General features: G+C 42.3%; 1 protein-coding gene and 1 long non-coding RNA gene across 21 annotated transcripts in view; one reads left to right on the forward strand and one right to left on the reverse strand.

Annotated features, from left to right (window-relative positions):
- Positions 1-12,878, forward strand: part of LOC122883351 (membrane-associated guanylate kinase, WW and PDZ domain-containing protein 1-like) — a 99,509-nt gene that overhangs the window by 82,924 nt on the left and 3,707 nt on the right. For 18 of the 20 annotated variants that reach the window (XM_044211906.1, XM_044211893.1, XM_044211897.1 and 15 more), the window contains 9 exons: positions 251-506; positions 3,572-3,663; positions 4,532-4,727; positions 4,895-5,197; positions 8,337-8,540; positions 9,805-9,892; positions 10,006-10,066; positions 11,387-11,530; positions 11,689-11,827. In XM_044211906.1, the coding sequence (XP_044067841.1) occupies positions 251-506; positions 3,572-3,663; positions 4,532-4,727; positions 4,895-5,197; positions 8,337-8,540; positions 9,805-9,892; positions 10,006-10,066; positions 11,387-11,530; positions 11,689-11,827 (1,483 nt within the window). Of the gene's footprint in view, positions 1-250; positions 507-3,571; positions 3,664-4,531; positions 4,728-4,894; positions 5,198-8,336; positions 8,541-9,804; positions 9,893-10,005; positions 10,067-11,386; positions 11,531-11,688; positions 11,828-12,502; positions 12,595-12,878 lie in introns of all 20 variants that reach the window. The other 2 variants (XM_044211913.1, XM_044211914.1) reach the window with 1 other exon arrangement.
- Positions 1-12,878, reverse strand: part of LOC122883356 — a 43,076-nt gene that overhangs the window by 6,530 nt on the left and 23,668 nt on the right. The gene's annotated exons all lie outside the window — the stretch shown is intronic.

Genomic DNA, 12,878 nt, shown 5'->3' on the forward strand with positions numbered 1-12,878 from the left:
CTACTCACACTCCAGCAGACGTTTTTAGTGAGAAATGTTCTACTGCAATGTCTAAAAAAGATGACCTTGGACCTCGCTTTTTTTTCTCTTTGTCCTCCATCAACACTTTCTCTTTTCCCCTATATCTCGCCCTTATCACTGACTCACTTATCACTCTCACTTTTTTTCTCCTCTCTCTGCCCTCATCCTCTGCTTATATCCACCCCCATTCCCTTACACACATACACCTCTCTGTTTTCTGTCCACCCAGCACCAGTTAGAGAGGAAAGACAGCCAGAGCAGCTCACAGCACAGTGTGTGCAGCCATCGCAGCACCCACACCGATTCTCCCAGCCACCCACCCTCTGTCATGCCCAGTGAGGCTGTGGCTCCCACTCCTGCTGCCCCCACCCAGCCTCTGCCAGGCCTGCCCCCTCAGGACCCCGCAGATGGCACCCTCACCCTCCAGAAGAAGCCAGACCCCTTTAAGATTTGGGCGCAGTCCAGGAGCATGTACGAGAGCCGATGTGAGTAGAATTCAGTTCTTCTCTTATTAACTTATTTTAGGAGTTTGAAAGTTTTGCTGACTTTAGAGTTTAACGGTCAGCAAAGTTTATCCTCTAGTGATATTACAGACCTTTTAACCTTCTATAAGGGTGAATATGGCCTGAAATCATCTGGCAGGAGACATTTAATGGTTTAAATTCAAGATAAAAGCTAAAAAAAAAATCAGCTTTCTATTGTGGAATGACCTGACTAAAGATCTGAGGCTATTATCACACATTTTTGTAGATAAAAAGGATTTTTCTGGTGGAGAGTTACATGAGAATATTAATACCACTCTCATGTTTGTATGGTAAATATGAATCGACTGCCAGCAGCCAGTTAGTTTAGCTTAGCATAAAGAATGAAAACAGCTAGCCTGGCTCTATCCAAAGTAACAAAGTCTGCCTACCAGCACCTATAAAGCTCACTAATTAACACGTTACATCTTGTTTGTTTATTTCAGACAGCAACCAAAGTGAAAAAAACACAATCTGCCATTTAACAGGGGTTATGTGCAGATGTTCTTGCTTTAGAGGTGCTGGTTGGCCTATTTTATCTTCAGATAGAATCAGGCTAGCTGTTTCCTCCTGTTTCAAGTCTAAGCTAACTTGGCTATAGCTTCATATTTCACAGACAGACATGAAATTGGTATTGATCCTCTTATCTAACTCTCAGCAAAAAAAGCAAATACGTGCATTTCCCAAAATGTAGATTTATTCCTTTAAATAATCTAAAGCATTTTCCTTGTCTTTGCCATGTGTGTTTTTATTCCATGTTATTTTGTTATTTCTTCTGCTTTTCTATTAAGCATTTTATAAAATCACTTTGAGTTCAGTGCTATATAAAAGATCTACTGTATGATTTTGAGATTAAACATGGAGGTTAACAGCTGGATAACTGCTGGGTGGATTTTTTGTTTTTTAAAACTAATGTCCACTGATTGGATAGTTAGACCCTTTTGATAAAGTGAAAGGACGCCCTGAAAACATCTCTGATTGCATTGCTTAGAGTGCATTAGCAAGTGTATTTCTTCAATTGTGCCCGAGGGGGCCTTGCACAGAGTACAAGAATCACAGCTGAGTATACAGTGTGATCAACACAGGGCACATGTCTATCTATGTATTTGTATCTGTTAATGCATTTTTGTGTGTTTGCTAAACAATCGTGCACTTACTGAGTCACAGCTGATCCTGTAACAAAAGGTGCCTCCAAGTGGGAAGTGTCCTTAAAGACACACAAGTGCTTACTGATGAGTTGTGTGGTGGTGTGTGTGTGTGTGTGTGTGTGCATGTGCATGTGTCTTCTTGCCTTCCTCTCGACTGAAAAGAACCAGCAAGTACAAAAATTCAAACAAAGAAAAGCGTGTGTCTGTGTGTATTTTCTTGCACATCATCCGGTGAAGGGATGAGGCACACTTTACCAAAATTCAAAACTGGAACACCAGACAGTAGGCAGCTTCTCTGTGATACTCCTCAATATCATTTGCAGTCAAAGCCTATTCTTGCATTATTCAAGGGGAAACTCTGTAAGGGTGTCAAACCACTTATTTTCTGTTTCTAATAGAAGAGCCTGTGAGAAAGGGGGAAGGATCCTCTGAAATAACAGGTTCACTCGACTGTTCTGGCTTTCAGACCTCCTGTACTTGTACTGGTGGTGCTTTTTAAAGGGAGAAGAGGTCTGTATATGTTGTGAAATACATCTCTGTGTTGTGATTGTAGAGGAGTGATGTCTGTGGCAGGTCTCCTGTGTTAGCTTGTCGCACATTGTGATTGTTGCCAGCCCAGACGTGCACATGCTGTGGATTGCAGTGTTGGTTAATAATCATGGCTGCCTGTAGAATCTAGGACTGCTGCTGATTAAATATTAACTGGGCCCGGAGAGGGCTGCTTTAAGCTGCGGCTGATTGGTATATCTGTTTGATAACCCCTGAAGGAGCTGCAGCCCCTTTTTTAAGTCAGTAGGGGAGGAGGGGAGACACAATGAAACAAGAAAGAGAGGAGACAGAGAATGACAAAGAGTCCCAGATTCTCTTGTCTGTATTTTTAAATATATTCATGTGCATGCTGCCACATACAAGTGCGCACTCTTGAATTTATGAGTAGGTGATTCCATGCATCCATTGAGTGCACTAGAAGAGCAATATTTCAGTGGCAGGACAGTGTGACTGAAAGGTAAGCTTTTGGGAATTTTGCTCCCCTCAATGCTTCATGTCACCTGTCGCTTGATGTGAGACACAGCCGTACCTCTTACTGTTAGTTTACATTGAGCTTTGATCACTACTCCACAGACACGGGGTCGGCTGAGGGTTAATTACAAGTCTAGCAGTTTAATTCACACCAAGCACGTTATCTGGGGTAACCGGAGAGCTGAAGCTAATGGGTTCACCACTGGCCTTGCATGGCAGCAGTGTAGACAGCAGGCAGTGCAAGAAGAAATGGCCTGTGCAGACTGGCCCCATGGGTTGAACAGAATGACACCAAATTGCCTGTGTCCTCCTCCACAGTCTGCTCTGTGCATGGCGATATGCAAATGTGTATGGAGTTGTGTGTGTGTGTGATGGACTGCAGGAGAGGAAATAGGTGAAAGTGAGGCTACAAATCCATGTGTTAAGAAAGGTTCAGTTATAAATGGGGGTTAATAGTCGCCCTTGAGTAACTTTTCAGACTGCAGGTCCGCGAGCATGATGAGGTCACAGCATGAGACTTTGCAGCCTAGTTTGTGGTCTACGCGTGAGAACAAGCAGCCAATCTGCTCAACGAGGCTGGGCCGAGGCAAGGGAAGGAGCAGCTGTTGATCCTGCCTGCCCTCATTCTGACACTAATAGAAAAACAAACACCTTATTGATTCGCAATTACACAACTGGACGTGGATTTGTGATAATTAGACAAAAAGGGGAGACATAACTTGTTGATTAGAGCAACAAGCATTCAGTGATGAGCCTACATAGATGCTAATCAGTTATCGCTGAGCAGAGCCTGTGGGTCTTTGGCAGATTTGGTGGTTGATCTCCATGGAGTCCTCTCACTGTTTCTCTTGTGCATTTCAGTGCCAGATTGCCAGGAGCAAGACATTTTCCTTTGGCGGAAGGATACAGGCTTCGGCTTCCGGATCCTGGGAGGAAATGAGCCCGGGGAGCCTGTAAGTATCCCTCCACCTTTGAATCCCATCAATAGTTTATCATAATAGCTGATGAATTAAAAGATTTACACTCATACACCCCATCCATACTATTGCTGTGAATGCTTTGTCATTTTTCTTAGTATGCTCCCCAGTTCTATAAGAGGTTCTGTTTTGTTAGTTTTCTCTGTCTTTCGATTTCCTCCTCCTTTTCTGTCTAGTCTGCCTTTAAACCGGAGTAGCAGAAAGTCCTAACACATCACTCTCTCTGACTGGTGCTGTTGCTCTCTGGAGGATCATATAGACAGCTTGTTAAGAGAAGCAAAGGCCTTACCCACAATCCCTCTGGTTGTGTGCCATATATTTGTCTTAAAAGGAGGGAGCAAGAGGAAGAGTGGAAGGCAGATATGGAGGAATAGAGGGAAATAAAATGGCAGCAGGCTTCAGGTCTACCCCATAGGAGTTAGTACTTGTTGTTTGTGCCAGAAATGTTGGGTGGTAGTTGTGCACTTGTTTCTGTCAGAACTGTGTGTACACTCCCACACAATGCCTAAAGCACACAAGCTTCTCCGTGGCCCCAATAGGCTACATTGGCCGTCTTGGTTTCTCTGAACGTCAGCCATAAATACCTTCAAAGCAATGCAACAGTAGACTCTCAAATGCTGCGGATTAATTTAAAATCAGAATGAGATAAGTCACAATGAGCACTCTCTCTTGGCTGGTGGTTTAATTTACTGCAGTTTAATTACTCTCAATTAGCCATATTATTGTATCATAAAGCTACTGTATTCACGTCACTCTGTTGATAGACGATACTATGAATTACAGCGTGATTTAACAAAAGTCAGTAATCCGTTACATTATGCATTGTGTGTGCTTGCCTTTCCAGATCTACATAGGGCACATAGTGAAGTACGGGGCAGCAGATGAGGATGGACGCCTGCGGTCGGGTGATGAGCTCATCTGTGTGGATGGCACGGCGGTGGTAGGCAAGTCTCACCAGCTGGTGGTGCAGCTGATGCAGCAGGCCGCCAAACAGGGCCATGTCAACCTCACAGTCAGACGCAAGACCCCCGGATACCCAGGTAATTAGCATTTTTGGTGCATGTGTATTCATACATGAGTGTTATGTAAACATAATGCACACTGCTTGCTCTGCTCTGCAGACAGGTTGAATACTCGAATCTAAAGTTAAAGAAATGCATGAGTAATACATGTCTAACCAGGCCATTCTCTTCCTCTTCATCTACAGTGTCAAAAGGGGAAGGTGATGTTCCCCCATCGCCGGCCTCCTCCCACCACAGCAGCACCCAGGCACCCAGCCTGACAGAGGGAAAGCGGACCCCCCAGGGCAGCCAGAACTCTCTCAACACTGTCAGCTCTGGCAGTGGATCTACCAGCGGCATAGGCAGTGGCGGCGGAGGTGGCAGCGGGAGTGCGGTGGTGCCTGCCTCCCTGCAGCCGTACGATGTGGAGATCCAGCGTGGAGAGAATGAGGGTTTCGGTTTCGTCATTGTGTCATCCGTTTCCAGGCCTGACGCCGGCACCACCTTTGGTAAGTGAGGCAAACTGAGCTAGAGCCAGTTGAGATTGACAGGGACTTCTATTCAGTTTGACATGAGAATTAATTTTGTTTACTATAGACTGACTCTGTTTGACTTCAACGTGGTTCAATTTAGACCTTAATCTGACTCAACAGTTTGATTGTTTGGGCATTTGTAATCTGTATTGGTGCATGTTACGTGAAGAGTTTTTCTGAAGATCATCATTTTTCTCTGTGATTAATTTACTCTCCGACTGTGAGCAGCATACTCAAATAACTTCAAAACAGAACAATATTTTTGTCTCAAAGCAATATTCTTCAAAGGTTACCACATGGCACAGATGATAATATTTATTGATTTTAAACTATACCCATTTGATCTTTCTTTTAAGACCTTTTTAATACCACGTAGAATGCAACTTAATATCTGTTTCACAATCATGCTGTCCAAAGTATAAAAGTATGTGATAAAACCCATATGACCAAGAATTATTTATTATTATTATATCACACTTTTTTTCAATACTTCCCAGCAGTATATAACAATAATTCCTAATGATATAATTAATATCATTCACTCATTTCTGGCAACCTGAACCAACAGAGCCAGAAAATGGAAGGATGAATTAACCAACTGAAAATGATTATTTCAAGTTCATTACATTTTTTTTTGCTAAAATCCAGACTTACCCATTATGAGACAATGAGCTCCCTAGCTACTGTAGCTAGCAGTAGTGGCAGGGCTTGCTGTAGGTCTGATTGTGCCGACTGAAACTCCTGCATGCACAACCCACTGTCGAAACAATCCCAGGTGTTAGTTTTTAGGTGTTCATGTATCCTGACAGCCCACAATCAGATACAAAACATTTTATAACTAACATTACAGCCTATAAATAAAATACTTTTTAATACATTCTAAGGCCTTTTTTGATGAAACTAAATTCAATGCTTTTTAAGCCTTTTCAAGATCTGCAGATACATTGAACAACTTGATCTAAAAAAACCTGAGAGTTGGTGCATGAAACAACCACAGTATCCTATGCTTACCTCCAGCAAAGAGACACATCCACAGAGAGTATAAAATAACCACTGAGTGAAATGACTGATGCCATCTCCTGGCACAATTACAATATTTTTGCAGTTACTCCTCATTGAGTTTCCTCCACTTTATGAAGAGCAGGGGAGTTTGACAGGAGTGCGCTTAATGCCACACACTGAGGTCACAAACCTACTATCGTGAGCTTAGGGATAAAAAAATCTCTTCATGTGTGGAGCATGCTCCCTCAGGCTTGGGCTGGCTGCAGCTTTATCACAAACACCATCATCACAGATTCATGCCTCACAGCTGCCCTCACCAATTCATTCAGCATGTAATTGAAGCCTACTCAGCACTCCATAGCTGTCCATACCATTTACGTATCATGGAAAAACAGCAGAATTGCATGTATTAAAGTTGCTCAGGCATTGATGAGGAATTGTAGATGTCCTCCTCAAACAAATTTGGTATTAACCTCCGAGTGATGAATGTCCAACACCAATGTCATGCCAAGGTCCCTTGTATAGTTAGCCATTATGATGATGTACTGTGGTGTGTCACAGGCGAATCAAAAGAATGGATGAGACGTTTGCCACACTGACTGCTCAGGGATCCCATGGGCTAATGGTGTTGCTGTGCAAAATGCAATGCAAGAATGAATGTGTCTAGCACCGTCACACCAGTGACACACCAGTGACAGTGCTAGTCAACAACCTTGTCTAAACGGCTTGTAGTCTTTTGAGGTTCCTGTTGTTGCTGCCTCACTGCGCTCCCCTGCTCTGCTCCGTCACTATTCCCCTTGGGACAATGAGATGAATGGACTTTGTGCTTTCATGTGCTGATCTGGGACTGTACTGTAGCATTCCGTGCTCACTCTTCTAATGGAGTCCAACCATGTGGGACATGAGCTAAAATGTGACAGAGGAAAGTGTATTACAAAAAAAAATTAAAATTATAAAAAACCCATGGCTCTGATGACTCTTCCAGGAACGCTAGGTGTTTGTCAGTCCTGGGAAGAACAAAGCAGTTTCAACTGATTCAATCTCCCAAACATCATGGATACGTAAACCATTTGCTCCAGTCCAGCAGGGCCCATCCCCCCTCTCATCCCCTCCTACTATGACCTGCGGTTGGTGTTGTGCTTAGCAGATTGGGTATTAAATCCTGGGTACGTACTATACCCTGTAATGTCCCACATCTCATTACTTAGATAGAATGACATGATACAAGTGCATTTCTCATTCAAGATTAAGGTTGGGCAGCTGCAAAGTAATATAATGTAATAAATATGGATGTTGTAAAAAATATTGGGTGGAAGGGGGAGCGCAGGAAGGAGCAGAGATAAAGGGAGTGAGAAGATGGGAGGGTGAGGAGAACTGGAGATCCCCAGGGTCTGTTCAGTGCTTCTGTGCAAACAAGATTTAGTGTTATTGAACACTGTCACTCAGGTGCAGATTGTATTTCATGCAGTGTTAGCACTTGACCACATGACTAGTGCCATATATAGGCTATAGGCTGCAAATCTCACCTCAGATGCTCCTCTATAGGAATCCTTATTTTCTGAGCAGGCCAAGATCCCACAGCTCAATTACCTGAATGTCTTAATACTGCAGCAACGATTGTGTGCTCATTGATCCCTGGTAGAGAGGTGATGTCATGATGATGTGACCAGTGTATTGATAGGCTGTCAAGTGTTGGCCACTGTGGGCCCTGACCAGTGGCATATGATTCACAGTCTATTGATGAATACATCAGATTATGGTGGCAGAGGACAGATTCTGCATTTTCTCACTGAGCCCATGAATTTAGATATTTTTTTTACCCCCCTTTCTGAGGCATCTAGTATTTTGCATGCGTACATGGATGCCACATGTTAACTACACTAAATGGTTTTCTCTGGGTGAACTGGGATATGGTAATTTGGATAATTAACCTTTCTTTTCATCTCTTTCTCCCTGCTTTCTTTCTGTCTTTTTCTTTAAAAAAAAATATAAATCAATATAACCAATCAATACAATCAATTACACACTATTTCTAACATACACACACGCACACACACACAATATACATGCAAACAAATAAACAAACAAACATACATGTATGTTAACACAAAAGCTGGAAATACTTGTGTGGCCATGCCCCACAAAATAGGACGCATCATTGAGGGCAGCCCGGCGGACCGCTGCGGGAAGCTGAAAGTAGGGGACCGAATATTGGCTGTTAACTGCTGCTCCATCACCAACAAGTCACACTCGGACATCGTCAACCTGATCAAGGAAGCCGGGAACACAGTCTCGCTCAGAATCATCCCGGGTGATGGTAAGGCTTTTGGCTTAAAGCCTCACATGGCTGTTTCATAATGCAGCATGATGTGACTTATTCATTGATGTGGTAGGAAGGAAAGGGCACAGCTGCTCTTCACAGGCAAGAGCACTTTTCATCAGGGTGTGAACCCTGGTCTCTCAAAGAGTGAGTCATTGAGTAGGAGTAAGGTGAAGTTGCCCCCAGAAACTACTGTAGCACTTCTACAATTCTTCTCTCTCTTTCTGCTTTTTGTTTATTTTCTTCGCTGGATATCTTACCATTTACAATATTTTGTCAGTCTGAAAGGATTAGAAACACTGCTCACATTTTATCAAGTGCTTCCTGTTGGTGTTAATCTCTTCAGTTTAGTTTAGGGAAGGAAATAGAAGTGCATAATATTGCAGCACATGCAGTTTGCGAAACAAAGCTCCACATGTTGGGAAAATATGTCAAGTGCTGTAATAAAGATGCTTGTTTCTGGCTGAGCCACTGGTCAACCAGAAAAAACACTGAGCAGAGCTCTACTGTAATAACCTTCATAGAAAAGCTTAATTAAGATTGTTCCCACCTCTCTCACGTCCAAACTCCCACACACACATGTCCATTAACTCATAGGCTTGTGTGCACTAAGCAAGGTTTCCTAGTAGAAAACATGACATGGCCCTGTAATATGGGAATGATGGCATTTATTGGTCCACCTTATTCTCATTTCAAATATCACGAAAGATGTGTGGCTACAGAAAACTGTTCAACCTCAGAAAGACAGTGAGGTGGCCATGAGGAAGTCATATTTCTTCAAGTAATAAGGGGTGAGTGAAAGGAACCTGAGAAGTATGAGTCAGGATGATGTTCCTGCTAAACACAGACAGAGCTGTACTCCTGCCAGTGTCACTGGAAACTAATGTGTGCTGCAGTGTTTTTGCTGGTGATAAGATGGAACTGAAGAAAGGCACGAAAAGACAGTTGTCCTTGTTTTTTCCCCTCCTGGAAAAGCAGATGAAATGTTGTTTTTTTTTCTTTACTGCTGTTTTTCTTTTGTGCAATTGGGGCCAGTGTTGTCCATGAGCAAATGGCAAATGACAACATCACAGGCAGTTAGCATCAGGTTGAACAGAGTAGCCTGTGGGCGGTTCAGTGGACTCTTCTGGACAGTAACATTTTGTTCTCCCGTGTGTATTTTGAAAACACGGCTGTGGGCAAATGCATTTAACAAAAGCAGCCACTTTATTTTAGTTTAGTTGATCCTTTTTTAATCAAAATTTTCTGTGTTTCTTTCCAGAATCTTCCAATGCTTCTCTGCTGACGAATGCTGAGAAGATAGCTACCATCACCACCACACACACACCTCAACAGTCCACAGAGTCCCGGTAGGTGATGATCATCAGTTTTAAATATGCATGAATGCAACTGTCTTTCTAGAATATATTCTTTAATACAGCACAATAATTCATATGGGTTTCTTTTTCTTTTTTTTTTTAAGGAATAACTCAAAGTCGAAAGGAGCTCCTCCTCCTCCACCCACACAAAGTCAGACAATACAGGTAAGAATGATGTTTTCACTTCACAGTTAATGATTGTCTGGGTTTTACATCAATACATCAGTTACCACTGTCATGAACCATAACACATACTATAGCAATAAACAGAGGAAAGCTGCTGATCATAAGTGTATTTTCACAAAGTCTCTCCTGGAAGGCATTCATAGTGCTGCATTTGGTTGTTCACACAAATAGAAATATTGGTGTAAAGAATGTAAAAAGAGAGCTAGAAAGAGTTCAATTATAGCCAATCACGGCGTGAAGTGAGTGTGAATGTCAGATTGTTGCTTTCGGAAAGTTACAGAAATTGTCGGACAAACCTTCCCCAAATTCTGACGTCGTAAAAGCGTATGTGGGGGAGGGGGTTCTGAAGCTATTCAACCATCCGACAAGCAGTTCTGATGAAGCATAATGGCAGCTTAAACGTCCAATGTACATCATTGCTAAGATTTGCAAACATACATACTATACATGGAGGGATAGCTACACGTGCACTCTGACACAGGAGTGTTGGGAAAATGTACACCAAGTGTGAAAGCATCAAAATAGATTTCGAGAAGCTCAGTCCCGTTGCAATTGAGATAACCAGTGTTTACCAGAAGAGAAAAAGGCCATAAATCAACAAATTGATGCAGTTTTCCTTCTCTTTTAGCACGTTAAGTCTTTGACCAATGTATTCAAAGAAAGATGTCCAGTGTTATGTTTCAGCAGTAAAGAAAAAAAAAAGTGGGTATTCAAGTTCAAGATTTAGTTTGCACATACAGTGCCTGTAGTATCCTACTTGTTCTTGTCATTTCAAACACAATTCTTTTTCAGTCATATTTTTGATTCATATCTAAGTTGGCGTGTCATTTATTAAATTGTATGTTTCCATTACATTTAGATATCTCACACATAAATTACCATATCCCCACCTATTTTACTTTATCTTGAAAAATATCTGTAAAATCTGACATTCAAATGATTGTATAGTTTTGATTATGAAGCTTTGGATCTGTGAGTGCCAGAGAAAGAGATTTTGGTGGAGACCATACTTCTCTTGGGAGGGAACTTTTGATGATTATGTTAAGTTTTGGGTCCAGCCCTTGTGATGCCCTTGCTTAGTGATCTGTACCCTGCTCACAGGCTCATGTGGCATTAATTATTCATGCATTCTAGGGTATTGTACTGCCATTGACATTCTGTGAGTTTTTGTGGGACATGGCTTGATTAGTCCTGAAGTTTGGACTCACCTTTTGACTCCCTTGTGCACCATGGATTAGTCACTCCTCCACCCTGGTCTCTCTGTGACTTTTGCTTTATCTCTCTTTTTCTGTCTCATAGGACGCTGAGTTCTACTCTGTGGACCTCGAGCGGGACAGTAAAGGTTTTGGCTTCAGCCTGAGAGGAGGACGGGAGTACAACATGGACCTGTATGTGTTGAGACTAGCGGAGGATGGGGCTGCTGATAGGAATGGCAAGATGAGGGTACGAAATAATTAAATTCTGATTTGTGACTACAGAAAGTTCTTTTTTCTCCTGTTTCTCTCTTCTATACATGCAAAATGGCTAAATTTCCTCTTTACACACTTGATAAAACACTATCATTAGCTAGCTATGACAATAACGTGGCCTCTCTGCTTTAGGTGGGAGATGAGATCCTGGAGATTAATGGTGAAAGCACAAAGAACATGAAGCATTCACGTGCCATTGAACTGATCAAGAATGGTGGTCGGAGGGCGCGGCTCGTCCTCAAACGGGGAGATGGATCTGTACCTGAATATGGTAGGTAAACATGTTGTAATGTTTTCCTCCTCTTCCTGTAAATAACACTGCTAATGCCAGCATTGAAATCTCATTATTGTTCCAGCTGTACACACCGCAGACTACAATAAAGCTTATCTGCTTAGAGCCCCACAGGGACTTTGTTAAAATTTATTTACTGATTTTCATTCATATTATTACTGTGAATGATAGAAGTTTAACAGAAAGACACTTTGTGATCCATTCATTTAAAGTGACTTGTCATAGTTTCAGCACAAGATTGAGCTGTCAAATATTATTGATCAATGAAGGAATGGTTGCCACAAAAGCCTATTCAGTGATTTATACTCTATAGGATCTGTAGCACAGATGTTTTACAGCTGAAGTAATATTCCCTCCCAAGAGCTGTATTCTCTGCTGATGGATTATTCCTCTCACAGTTTGAGTCATATTGTTGTAGCTGCATTATTTTCTGGTTTATCTGGGGTTTATCTTTTCTGACACTTTCCCCCCTCTCAGATGGTTTTGTTGATAGTGTATAAAGTGTAATATTGTCTTGTCGTTCACAACAAACCCCTTCTTTCTATTAAGATGCACTGTAAAACAGCCTCTTGTATGTTGTATTTGTTCTCTCCTCTCGATTCCTCCTTTCTCTCTGATTGTCTCTTGTCGCTGGGCTCTTCCTCCTCTTTCCAGCGATGATGGCTCCTCATCTCGCTGTTGGTACAATGAGGAATGACAAGATGGGAGAGCCCTGTTTCTACCTAATGGGCCAAAATCAGACCACGGTTTGTAGCCAAAAGTCTGTCCCAATCCACTCTCCCTGTCATCGTTTTCCTTTCAATTTTATTCACCCTTCCTTCCAGCTCATCCCTACCTGAATCTCACTTTGTGTGTGTTTGCGCTCGGATCTGTTTACATAGTGTGCATGCTTTATGTCTTGTCGTGCCTGAATTTAACTTCTGAAAATCCATACACGCACAAACCCTCCCCCTCCGCCAGTCCCAAACCAGATATTTCTACCTGGACTAATTTAATGCCACTGCTCATCACATGCTGCTGCCATAGCAAC

Source organism: Siniperca chuatsi, linkage group LG10 (assembly GCF_020085105.1).
Source record: "Siniperca chuatsi isolate FFG_IHB_CAS linkage group LG10, ASM2008510v1, whole genome shotgun sequence".
Classification (NCBI taxonomy): Eukaryota; Metazoa; Chordata; class Actinopteri; order Centrarchiformes; family Sinipercidae; genus Siniperca; species Siniperca chuatsi.